This window comes from Durio zibethinus, chromosome 11 (genome assembly GCF_047325235.1).
Source record: "Durio zibethinus cultivar Kanyao isolate XHJ-2024 chromosome 11, ASM4732523v1, whole genome shotgun sequence".
NCBI lineage: Eukaryota > Viridiplantae > Streptophyta > Magnoliopsida > Malvales > Malvaceae > Durio > Durio zibethinus.
The window spans coordinates 9,265,063-9,277,524 of NC_143172.1; the positions used below are offsets into that span (position 1 = coordinate 9,265,063).

General features: G+C 34.3%; 1 protein-coding gene and 1 pseudogene across 6 annotated transcripts; one reads left to right on the forward strand and one right to left on the reverse strand.

Annotated features, from left to right (window-relative positions):
• The first annotated feature begins 334 nt into the window (after positions 1-334).
• Positions 335-4,584, forward strand: LOC111290635 (uncharacterized). Of its 6 annotated transcripts, none has more exons than XM_022882033.2 (3): positions 357-537; positions 1,792-1,897; positions 4,445-4,584. In XM_022882033.2, the coding sequence occupies exons 1-2, from the start codon at positions 415-417 to the stop codon at positions 1,885-1,887; spliced, it is 219 nt and encodes a 72-aa protein (XP_022737768.1). In that variant the 5' UTR covers positions 357-414; the 3' UTR covers positions 1,888-1,897; positions 4,445-4,584. The 6 variants fall into 6 exon arrangements, with proteins under 6 accessions (XP_022737766.1, XP_022737768.1, XP_089624108.1 ...); XM_089767982.1 differs by lacking the exon at positions 4,445-4,584 and adding an exon at positions 3,035-3,171; XM_089767983.1 differs by lacking the exon at positions 4,445-4,584 and adding an exon at positions 2,726-2,973.
• LOC111290157 (uncharacterized) lies at positions 3,387-6,861 on the reverse strand (annotated as a pseudogene).
• Positions 6,862-12,462: the final 5,601 nt, after the last annotated feature.

The window sequence follows — 12,462 nt, forward strand, 5'->3', positions numbered from 1 at the left end:
TGCCCTCCCCAAAATCACAAAAAAAAAAAAAATGAAAAATGAAAGAAATTCAAACCCTAACCCTAAAGGAGTTCTCTTTGAAACGGGAAGAAGATAGATTGAGGGGCAACATGGGCTGTTTTACTCCACACTGTGATGTTTGCACTCTCTCTATTTATATTTATTGGCTTTGCTTAGTACTCAACATATGTTGGTTTGGTTTGCGCAGCCCACGGGCAGCATTTATATAATAGCAGTAATTAAACAGAAATTAGGTATTAAAAAGTTCTTGAAACGACAACGTGAAGTGGCGTAGGTGAATAGAAGCGGTGTCGTTTGGCTAAGGTCTTAGACGAAATTAGTTTCTAAAAAGAAAAAAGGCACAAAAAAAAGAAACTAGAAAAAAAAGCACAAAAAGGTAGGGGAAGATCAACGATGGGGTACGTATTGAGGGTGAGATTGGCTTCATTCTTCACGGGGGCTGCGACGGCGTCGTTTCTGGGTTTCTACATCCTCTACAAGGATTACAAGGTTGCCCATGAATCCATCACCCAACAGGTACTCCCCTCCCCCCCCCCCCCCCCATTTTCCTATTCACAGTGTTTTGTTTCATAGCATATGGGGTACCTTTCAATTTCTTACGGAATTTATGGATTAATTTCGGGGTTTTCGGATTTGTGCTCATTTGCAAGTTTCATTTAGTAAACCCATATCATGGAGATAGTTTCTGGAGGTATAGAAATCTCGGGAAATGTTTTGGGTATTTTATTTGGTAGTTTTTTCGTCTTTGTGTGTGGTGCTGGGGCTGATTTTTTTTTTTTATTTACTATGTATTTGCATGAAGGAGGCATTGTATTGCATATATAGCTGCTTGGATGATTGGTTATTATGTTTATTGTTGATGGTTATATGAAAATCTAAGCATACGGCCGGTTGTTCTTTGTTTTGGTCCTGGAAGATAGGTTGTTACCGGAACCTATTTAGGTTGAATTTCATGGTCTAAGTTAACCCAATCGTAGCAGGCTTGGGTTAAGATAGAATCTTCTGTTGTTTGGTAAGGGAAGAGAAAAATGATACTTTGGGCGAAAAAGGCTCGAACTTTGATGCTAGGGGTTTTGACCCGGCAAAACCTACTAAAAGCCATATTATACTGCTTATTTAACATTTCAAGTCAATGAAATGTTTTCTTGGAAACCTTTTATTAGGTTAAAAGGGTTTCATTTTACCTCTCTATGTTTAATTTTGATTCTTTGTTTAGTTTTTGACATTATTTCAGTCCCATTGTTTGGGATGGTCTCGTCTGTTAATTCCTACTTCCAGACTTTTAGTGCCGTTTTGCTCTTCTTCTGGCTATGTTTATGTTGTTCCTGCCTATTGTTGGACATTTTTTATCTATGGTTGTTTGTTGTGCGTTAAAAAACCATTGATATACCAACTATAGATGTAATGTCTTCAAGAGTGAAGCCCTAAAATATAAATATCCTAAATGATAGGATGGTGTGAAGAAAGAGTAATAACCCCAGATGCCTGATTTGCGTCAAAAGATTCTGATGCTTGAGACACCCATTAAGATCCATTCCAATGCATTTCTGTTTCCTCCTTTGATGTGGAAAAGATGAACTACCAAAAGATGAGTGATCTAATCTGACGGACGGTTACCAATGTTTTACTGAACAAATAATCAACAAAAATGAATAGTTTTCTCCTGTTTGTTTGATTGGATTGATGCATGTCTTTCTGGTGTTCTAACATACAGCCACTTTTGGGGAGCGTTTTGTGTGCTTATATTTTTCACTTTCCCTTTGTGTCCAGGTGAAAAGTCTTCATAAGTCCCTGGATAGACGAATCTTTGCTTTGGAAAGTTTGAAACAAGCTGAAACATCACAACATGTGGAAGCAACTGAATAGGTCCTTTATGGTAAAAAGATTTTTCCTAAAAATGCAATTGGTTCCTAGTTATATTTTTTGTTTCTCCCCCCATGACAAAAAATAATTGTAGCTGAACTATTATCTACTTCTTGAAGGAATGATGGTATATTAAGCAGGTTGACATGATTTTCCTTACTTATTCAGTTTTTTCTGTAATGGTTGAAACAGTGACTGCATTTGAAGTTTAAGAGAATTCAGATTGTCTGTGGTTTGCTGCATTTTTCTGTACTTGGTGAATTGTTGTGTCATATCTTACCAATTATTTTGTTGTTGTTCGATAAGCTGAATCATGATTATGAAGCCTTACCATTGTTTCTACCATAGTAAACAAATGCTTCATTGAGAACGATAAAAATATTAAAAAGCTGGACTTAATGAAACCATGATATGATTACCATCTCAAATGCTGAAAGCATATGCATGCTACAACATTCTGCCTGAATGCATGCATTTCCTAGTTTTTAATTTAGAGGCATGCAAGTAATTGTAGCAGAGGCCCTGGTTTATAATTTAAATGCCTTCTTAGCTTCTTTTAGGGGATGAGAAACGCTAGAGATGAGCAGCTTGATATGATTTTAAATTTCCCTCTGCTGGGGGCAATGATATTCTTATTGCAATTTCTGGTGTCTAACCTCCAATGACAAGCTCTCGAACAGAAATTAACACCTTCGATGAAAAGCTGAGAGGTGGGGAGGGATTACAGTTATAGTTGCTCTTTAAGCAAATTAAATTAATTTTGTCCAAAGCTTTCATCTCGAAAGCAATGTTTCTAGACTCTAGAGTGCATGTTAGTATTTTTTTGTATGCTTGACAGCAGGCAGTCTATGTGATGTAGCAGAACATTTCATGGTTTCAGGCTTTCGGCTCAATCAAAAGGCCTCTTGAGGGTAGAGCCTTTGTGCCACCGTGCTGTTAAAGTCCTTTTGGCAGTATGTAAGGTTTAAGAAAAAACCTAGTGTTTCAAAACCAAAGAGTTCAATAATTGTAGCTACAACTGATCATTACTTGGGTTTAAACTTTAAAGATGGTTATTAACTATAAAATGGAAGTTTCTTTTTTTTTTTTTATATGGCTCCAGTCCAGTTTTGTTAAAACAATAATAAAAAGAGTTATGTATTCGTGGCAGAATTTTCAGTTGCTATTTGATTCTAGGACGATGATCTAGTATTATCAACAGGAAGTTATTCTCGTGATTAATCTGGCCGTTCGGGGTCTACTATGTGGAGCTAATATATATTTATCTTGTCGTCAAGAAGAATACAGTCTATGAAAGTGCATTGTTGTACTCTGTCAGCAAAAGCAACTTGGGGGGTTTGGGACTTTGGATTGGGCTCTTTCTGATTGTGAGCCTCTCAACCTCGGCAAGAGTTACTAGCTGCAGCCTGGTCATGCCGCTACACTGCCGTTGACTTGAATTTCTCAAATATAATGGGAATCTGGTAAAATATAATTTTGCAGTAAAAACTGAAACCTAGGTTTTATGTGTTATTTACATTTGTTTCATGTTTATCATTTAGCCTAATTAGAGATGCCACTACATCCCCATGGAGGGTCTTCTATCAGCCATAGATTGAGTGCATTGAAGTGCCAGTTCCAGCAAATCTAGGGCCTTTAGTCGTTTATCATTGAGCCATAGGCTGATCTCCTTATCAAGGAAGCAAACGTATTCTTCATTTTCCAGTAGGTTATTTCTAGTACACGAGACGATATCTAGGTCATCCTCGAAGCAAGGGTCTACAGGCAATTTTCCGCAAAGAATCTCTAGCAGAATTACTCCATAGCCGTAGACATCGCATTTCTCTGTCAATCGAGTTGAGTATGCATTCTCTGAAGAAAGCCACAACAGATAACAAAAAAAAAAAAAAAGAAGCAATTTTAGAAACTCTGTTTCTTCCTTGTAATGTAGAATTTTTAAAATCATTTGAAAATATGATGCAACCGGGTGCTATGTAGCCCAATGTTCCAACAATTGCAGATCTTGTGGAACTCGAATCCAGGTCACAGGCCAATTTTGCCATTCCAATGTCTGCAATCTTTGGTTCGAATTCAGAATCTAATATCATGTTGTCTGACTTGATGTGTCTGGATAATCTGTGGCACGCAATCGTGGTGAAGGTAGGAAAGGCCATGAGTTATACCGTCTGTCCCAGTTTAAAACCAAATGGGGTTGGCTCTCGTGTAGCACATCAAAAAGTGTTCCGCCAGGCATAAACTCAGTTACGATAATCCAAGTCCATCTCTAAAGCAGTAACCTGCCATTCCCAACATATTCCGATGCCTAATTAAGCCAAGAGTTCTCATCTCAAGTCTGAAATTTGTGTCAGATATTCACTTTCTTGACAGCCCAATGGTTCCTAGAGTTGGAAGATTCTGTCCGGTAAACTGTTCCATGTTTGCCTCTCCCAATGATATGCATGTCACTACATCCCTCTGTAGCACGAATAATGTCTTCGATTTTCATATTCTCAGGTAGATCTTCAGTTCTAGATTGTCGCTCACGGCGAAGTGTTTGATCAAAGGAATGTTTCTTTTGCAGGTGTCTAACCACCAGTACATAGATCATCGCACAAAGCAATGCCACGGAGACCACCACAGCAATGGTTACCCCAGCCAGCACCCTTCCGCTGCTGTTGCCTTTTCTATGTTCCTGACAAAAACCAGTTTCATCACCTAGCGGTCAAAGTTCTGGGTTTTCGACAAAAGATCCAGGATATGAAGCTATGATCCTCATCCAAGCAGATGGTAATTTTCCTGTTAGGTGCTTGAATGATATATTCTCGAAGTAGAAGGAGATCATGTTGTTCATATCTGTTGGTATCTCACCAGAGAAACTGTTGCTTGAGAGATCAAGATCTGTAACTTGTCTTGTTTGCCAAGGCATGCAGGGATTTCACCAGAGAGCCTGTTGTTGCTTAAATTAAGGACTGAACTGAAATGGTGAAGGTTACTCAAACTGCATGGAATGAGACCTTGAAGAATGTTACCTCCAAGCTGCAATTCAAATAGACTTTGGAGGGAAGAAAAAGAATCAGGAATACGTCCAATAAGTTTATTCTCTTGGAGTTGAAGGTTTTGCAATTTGGGCAATGATAGTATTTCTGAAGGAATACTTCCTGAAAGATAATTGGCGCTAAGGTTCAGTTTGATGATCTTTTTGCAATGACCCAACTCCGAGGGAATGCTTCCTGTAAGTCTATTAGAAGAAACCCTTAAAATTTGTTGATTTTCAAGCTTCCCAAGCTCTGGAGGTATAGAGCCAGAGAGCCTATTCCGTGAGAAATCAAGCATTCAAAGATTGGTCCAGTGACCAAACACCGGGGGAATCTTCCCTTCAAGCAAGTTTCCCTGGACCTCCAAGAAGAAAACTCCAGCGTTCTCTTCCAAATCTTCTGGTATAGGTCCTTGCAGAAGATTGTTACTAAGGACCACCCTCCTAAGGGATGAGCATTTTCCAATGCCCACTTTAACGGCTGTTCCAAATGGCCAAAACTGAAAAATTAACCCCAGCACATATTCTGCAAGGAATTGATCCGTTAAGGCGGTTCCCCGATAAATCCAATCTGACCAGAGAAGGAGAACTTTTACTAAGCTCAAATTGCACCTCTCCAATGAGATCATTCTGAGCCAAGGATAGAAATCTCAGTTTCTTTAAATGAACAATTTCAGATGGGATTCCACCAGTCAAACTGTTGTTGTACAAAGCCAACCGCACCAGGTTGCTCATCCTACCAATTTCTTGTGGAATGTGACCTTCAATATGATTGTTGAATAGAAAAAGAACCTCAAGATTTTTGAGATTGCAAATTTCTGGAGGGATACTTACTCCAATGAAGTTATGCTGAAGCCTAAGCTCGACAAGTGAAATGCAGTTTCCAAGCCCGGAAGGTCAAGAGCCGTTAAGAATGTTATTGAAAATAAATAAATTAGTTAAACCTGTAAGATTTCCTATTGACTGAGGAATGCGACCAACCAGATTATTACCTGAAAGAACAATAACCACTAGCTGATTGCATTGAGCAATCCTCTCAGAAATAGTTCCATTAAGCTTGTTCCCTGAGAGAATAAGCTCTTGTAAGTTTTCCAGACTCCAGAAAGTGTCTGGAATTTCCCCCTTGAGGTTTTCATCAAGATACAGAACTTCAAGTTGCAAAAGGCCTTAAAAGTTTCTGGTGGAATGCCCCATTTGAAATTGTTGTAGGATGCTATAAACATAGTAAGGTTGTGGCAGTTTGCAAGGGTTCGTGGCAAAGAACTCGAAAATTCATTCTCGTGAACCCAAAGACAAAAAATTCGACATGAAGGTGGGAAATCAGGTAATGAACCAGTTAGGTAATTCGTGTTCAAATAGAGGAACTTCAAATTTTGAAGAGAAAAAATTTCACTTGGAATCTCTCCACTTAGAAAATTGTTATATAGTCCAGTATATTCTAAAGAGGTGAAAAGTCTCACTTCAGGGGGAATTTCACCAGAGAAGCAGTTATAGCCCTAGTCAATCCTTCTGAGCCACTTCGACATGAAAATTTGATGAGGGATTAACCCTTCCAAGCCATTATCATTGAGAAGAATGGTATTGTGTTGGCCACAGTTTCCCAGCATTTGAGGTACGTTACCACTGGAACTGTTGCCACTGAGGTGAAGAGAGAGCATTCGCTTGTGGAGGCAGGGATAAGGGACAGAGTTGTTTAATATACCGGATAGCCTAAAACCTAATAGATTCAAGGTTCTGACCTGAAAACTCTTTTCGATGCAGCAAGACACACCTGCCCATTGGCAATGAGACTTTGGGGTATTGGATTGATTCCAAGGTAACAAAAGTTGAGTGTGTTTTGGGAGGCTGTCAAGGAACTGGAGAAGGTAAATTGCAGGAGATAAAGAGGCTTATGAAACTAGGATGGGAATGAGTGAGAAGATAACATGATACTGGAATAACAACACCATGTTCTTATTAAACATGCATTCAACTTCTGTTGGTGGAATTGATTTGACTGTCTTGGATTCTATTCTTTTAATCCACTAATGTTTTGACGTTTTTTTGTTAAACTGCTTTTGAGGGTGACGTGGGTGCTGTAGGTGGCAGCACATGTATGCTGAAACAAGTTCCAATATGTCTGGTTGTTTCCTCTTGGATTACAGCGTGTAAAAATTACAGCACTTGTACTCAAAGAAAAGCTGCTACTAGGGGCTATTTTGACAAAGTAAAATAATGGTGTTGCCCAAAGCGTCGAGGGGTCCATAATGCCCAATAATTATATGATGGTGTTCTTTGGGAAGTCGAAAACATGAGGCCAGCAATAATTTCCGATAAATGTGTGTTTTTGCACATCTTTTCCTATTACTGTATATCTCGAATATGATAAAAAAAATTGGACAAAATGCATTTCCCCGTATGATAAAAATAAAAGTTAAACATCCTCTTTAAATGAAAAATGGAATACCCCCAATATCTTGGAGAACAATTTAAGTTGGCTTCTCTGGCATGATAATGGTTTGTACTTGGTTGTTAGTCAATCAACAGAAACCCATCATCACTCTCCAAACCTCCAACTTACTACTATGATTTAGAAATAGTCATGTCTCACCTAGATATCAATGAGCCATATATTGTTACTTACCATCTAAGCCAGTAGTACATTTCAATTTGAAAACTAGGTCGTCATACTCTCGAGTTCTTTCTAAATATACTAATAATATGCAGAAATATTGATTTATTGATCAAGTTTAAATTGATATGGTATTAAGCTCGACTTTAAATTTGAAGTTCGAAACTTGATTCAAATTTGATCGAATTTTATATTTTTAGTTTTGAGCTCAATTTGAGATAAAAATTAAGTTACTTAAGTTTGTTCGATTATACTTAGTTAACATGTAAAAATAAATTTGATTCTTATATTAAACAAAAACTCGATTTTTATATTTGATAAAAACTCGATTGTTTTGTACTCGAGCTCGAGCTTAAGCTTAAGTTTGAGATATTTAATTAATAAAATAATTACAATATAATAAAAGATAAAAGCTTGATTAAACTCGCGAGATAATCGAGTCAAATATAAGAATACTTGAACTCGACTCGATCAATAAGTCGAGTTACTCAAATTCGAACTTAACTCGATAATAATCGAGTCAAATTTAAATTTAAGTTGAATTCAAATAATTTACGAATATTAATTTATTATTTAAAAGAAATGAACTTAAAAATCTATTGGTATTTTGGATCCTATCTGATTTTGGTATAATATAGCCTAAAGTCTATCCAAATATAGCTTGATTATATGAGCTTTGTTCTATTCCAAAAAGGAAAGAATAAAAGCATATCCATTATTTAGTTTGCTACTATTTCAAAGCGTTTTGGGGGCTAGAGGCCTAGCCCATTGGTTTCCACTTTCAAAAATATAAAATACAGTTGGAATAAGAACCAACTTACCAAAGCTTGGACACATCCAACTTTTTCCTCGGTCTAAAGTTTACAATGTATAAAAGTATGGAAGAAAAATGGTACTGACATGTTTTGCTAACAATGAAAAGAGAGGAAGAAAAAAAGAAATAATAATACAATAAAACCCTAAAATCATTAAGTATTAAAAAAATAATATTCCAATTTTTGAAATCAATTTGGTTGAAGAGATGGAAAGTGGTAGGATCATGTGATCGCTTAGGAATGCAAAGTTCATGTCCGAACTACATGTAGATTTGGCAATTTAAAATTTGATATGTTGATAACATGAAAACAATATGAAAAAAAGACACGAAAGTGAAATAATTTATAATTTTAAGAAAAACCATATATGAATTTAACCAAAAAAAAATTTCATATTTTTATATTAACACAAATTGTAATATGTAATTTTAATGTAAAATACAATATGAATACATGTATTGTCAATATTTTTCACTACATGAATACACAAATTGTCAGGTTTAACCACATACTTCCCAAATGCCAAAAACACATAGAAAATCAGATAAACCTTGCTATCTTGGACAATAAATTGAGAATAATAGGATGCTTAATAGCTCTGAATTAAAAAGAAAGAGCAAGACTTTTGCTTTTTTTGGGGTGGTAGCTAGGAAATTGATTAATCAAAACAACCTAAAAGCAGTCCATGCTATCCTTATTTTGTTGTTCCTTGATGGAGAGACATGTCTCCCTTGCACTATCTTTACCTAGCGTTGTATTTGTACTAACAAGTGGACTCTTTTTTTTTTTTTTTTTTGTTTCCATATGATCTAAATCAATAAGGTTCGGTTAGCATAAAGAATCTCAACCTTTTCCATTTACATATATGATTTACTAGTTCCATTAAATGAGCTCACAACATAGAATTAAAACATAGTTTGGTTAGGCCAGGAAAACTAGAGATGGAGGGAATGTGGTTTGTTTGGTTACCTTTGTTGAGCTTAAATTTATACCATCTATGGATAATTCTTTCAATGTAGACCATAAATATCTATTCTCCATGATACTGAAACCAGTTACCACCTCTAGTAGTACATATTGCAATATATTTAGAACATTCATAAATATGGGATACAAATCTACCCTAGACCTCTACATTGATTTAAAATTTATCATTACATATGTAGTGAAAAGGAAGAGAATGAAATGAGTAAATGCTGGAACGAAATATGGTGTGATTATCTAACACTGGTGGAAGTCAAGTTATTGACTTTAAACAAGTGCTTCTTAAGAGGCAACCTAAGCATTTAAAATTTCATGTTATTTTCTTTATGTTTTAGATTTTTGCTTTTATAATGTTTAGTTGTTTTCTTTGTTTTATAGGCATTTTTTTTTTGTTTTGTAGGTACAATAAAGGTGGCAAGAAAAACCTTTAATGATCACATTCATGAAGATAGGAAAGTTTCCTTTACCCTTGTGCATTTTAATTCATTTTACTTACACATTGAAGACAACATACTATTCAAGTTTGGTGGTTATGAAAAATTGCTCGAAATGTTTTTGAAATTTTTTGACAATTTTTCATGGATATGTGCTTGCATTGTTTTTACTTAAGTCATTGCTATGTTTCTTGGGATTAATTCTTCATAAATCCAATGATAAGTAGAAATTGAAAATGAATATAGCCTTAGGAAAAGATTAAGTAGTATGTGAAATATGAGATTATTCCTTTATAATAAATGACTTTTTGGTTATGAGTTTTCATTAGTTGTATTTTGATAATTGATTTGCATATTTTATATAGTGAATGATTATGTGAGCACAAAATATTTTTGCATTGATCTTTAAAGTAGTGTTTAGTGTTTTAGAATTTGTTTGAATCATCTTTCGAGGTGAAATTCTGGATGACACATAATTAGGGAAGTGATATAGGTCATCTTTGGATCGATTGAGCATTTTAAGCAAACCTTGATATAGTTCTTTCATAGTTACCCCTTTTGGACCTAATGATACCTTTCTTTGTTATGAAACTACATTATTAACCTAAGCCTTGTTTTTATACTTCCTATCTTTTAGTCCATTATCCCTTGTGCATTAGGATATTCATGCATAATTTTTGAGTTATGCATCATTTGGAAGGAAAGGTAAAGGTAGAAAAAAGAATGAAAAAAAGAGAGAGAAAAAAATAAAGCTAAAAGTAACTTATGTTTCGAAAAAGAAAATGAAAGAAAAAATAGTTGTGAAAAAGAAAAAAAAAGAAAAGAGAATAAAACGTTGAAAAAGAAAAAAAGAAAAGATATGCAAAATGAAAAGTTTAGGGGTGTTTCTTTACACAGTAATATTCTTTCCCTTGAAAGCTCATGTTGAACAATTCTAGACAAAGTAATGCATAGTTAGCGTACTTGAGCCTATAATATCTTTTATCATACAATGACTTTATCTTTACGTTTTAAGCTTAAAAATGTCTTTATTGATTTTTCATTATGTGTCTATCTATATTAGTGGAGAGAGATGAGAAAAACAAACATATGAAACACTATTCACACTTTATGGATGCTTTGTTTTAAAATTTCATGTTTGCATAATCATCATTAGATTTTATGTGACGATATGAATGAAATGTGACTTGCAATGGAGCTTTAATAAGAAAGAAGCTTATTTTAGGAATATTCTTATAGATTAGCCAATCCTTATGATTTTTCTTTAGCTATATTTGTTAAAAAATTCATAAGGAATATTGTGTTGAATGGATCATTGGATATATGTGATGATTCTTGCACAATCTTATTTTGCATGAAGACAAGCAAAATACTAAGTTTGGGATGTTGCTGATTACAAGTGTACGTGTCACACAAGTAATAAAGTGGAAGAATTAACTCCAAATATCATCTCTCAAGGTATATGGTAGTATCTAGAGCTAACTATTAAAGTTGGGCACCTTAGGTATATTCAGATTTAACAAAAATTAAAGAGCTTGAAAATTTAAATAAACATTAAATTTAAATTGCATAAATTTAAAGCGCATGAAAAATAAATTGCATAAAAAGTAAATGAATGCATGAAATTTAAAAACTCGAAATTACTACTAGAAAAGTAAATTGCATAAATTTAAATAACATAGAAATTTAAATTGCAACAAATTTAAATAACATAAAAAATTAAAGTGCTTCAAAAATAAATTACATGTAAAAATTAAATTGTAAAAAAATTAAAGAGCAAGCAAGTAAAGATGAGCTTAACCTATATTAAAAAGGACATGAACAAAAAACTAATGTATTTATAATAGCTAAACATCATGAAATTTAAGGCAATTGAACTTGAAAATTAAAGGAAAATTTAAATGAGCATTTGAACTTAAAGAACATGGAATTAAAACAACAAAAAAATAGCAACAAAAAAGGAACTAAAGAGTATGAAATTTTAAACCGAATAGAACATCAAGATAGATTGAAAAGGCAGCAGCTAAATATGATGAAAATAAATGCAAGAAAAATAGAAAAATATTAGATTCAGGTAATATAGAGCCCCATAGGTGATGTCTCAATCTAATGGCATCCAAATAGTATCCTTATCTAGCTCAAACAACCTTGAAAAGCAAAGAAAAAAAAAGAGCAAAAAATAAAATCTAAAAAATAGCCATTGAAAATGTGGAATTTTTATTTATATGCAAAGTGTTTTTGCTCTCCAAATTGAACCTAACACTAGCAAATAAGTAGTAAAGACCAATGGAAAAGCCAAGAAATTTTTAAGGAAAGAAAGAAACGAAGAAAAACCCTCACTACAAGAAAATGGCGTATTAGTGGCAATTTTGTAGCGGCCATTCATTTACAAACACCACTAGCTTTTGTGTTTTTATAAAACTTAAGGCATTTATTATCAAAATGCTACTAAATATTCAAATAGCGACGTTGTTACTCATAAGTGCCACCTAAGACTTGGTATCAACGGCGTTTCATGACTAAAATGCCTTGAATAATCTTCCCTTAAAAATTTTAGTAAATACTAAAGACATGTTTTTGGCAGACAATGCCTTTAATAATCACCTAATAAAAAATTATATGAGACTATTGAAGGTATTTTCTACAAGAAACACCTTTAATAATTGTACCAAAAAATTTCACAGGCTTATTGAAATCGTTTTTGTTAAAAAAAACCTTCAA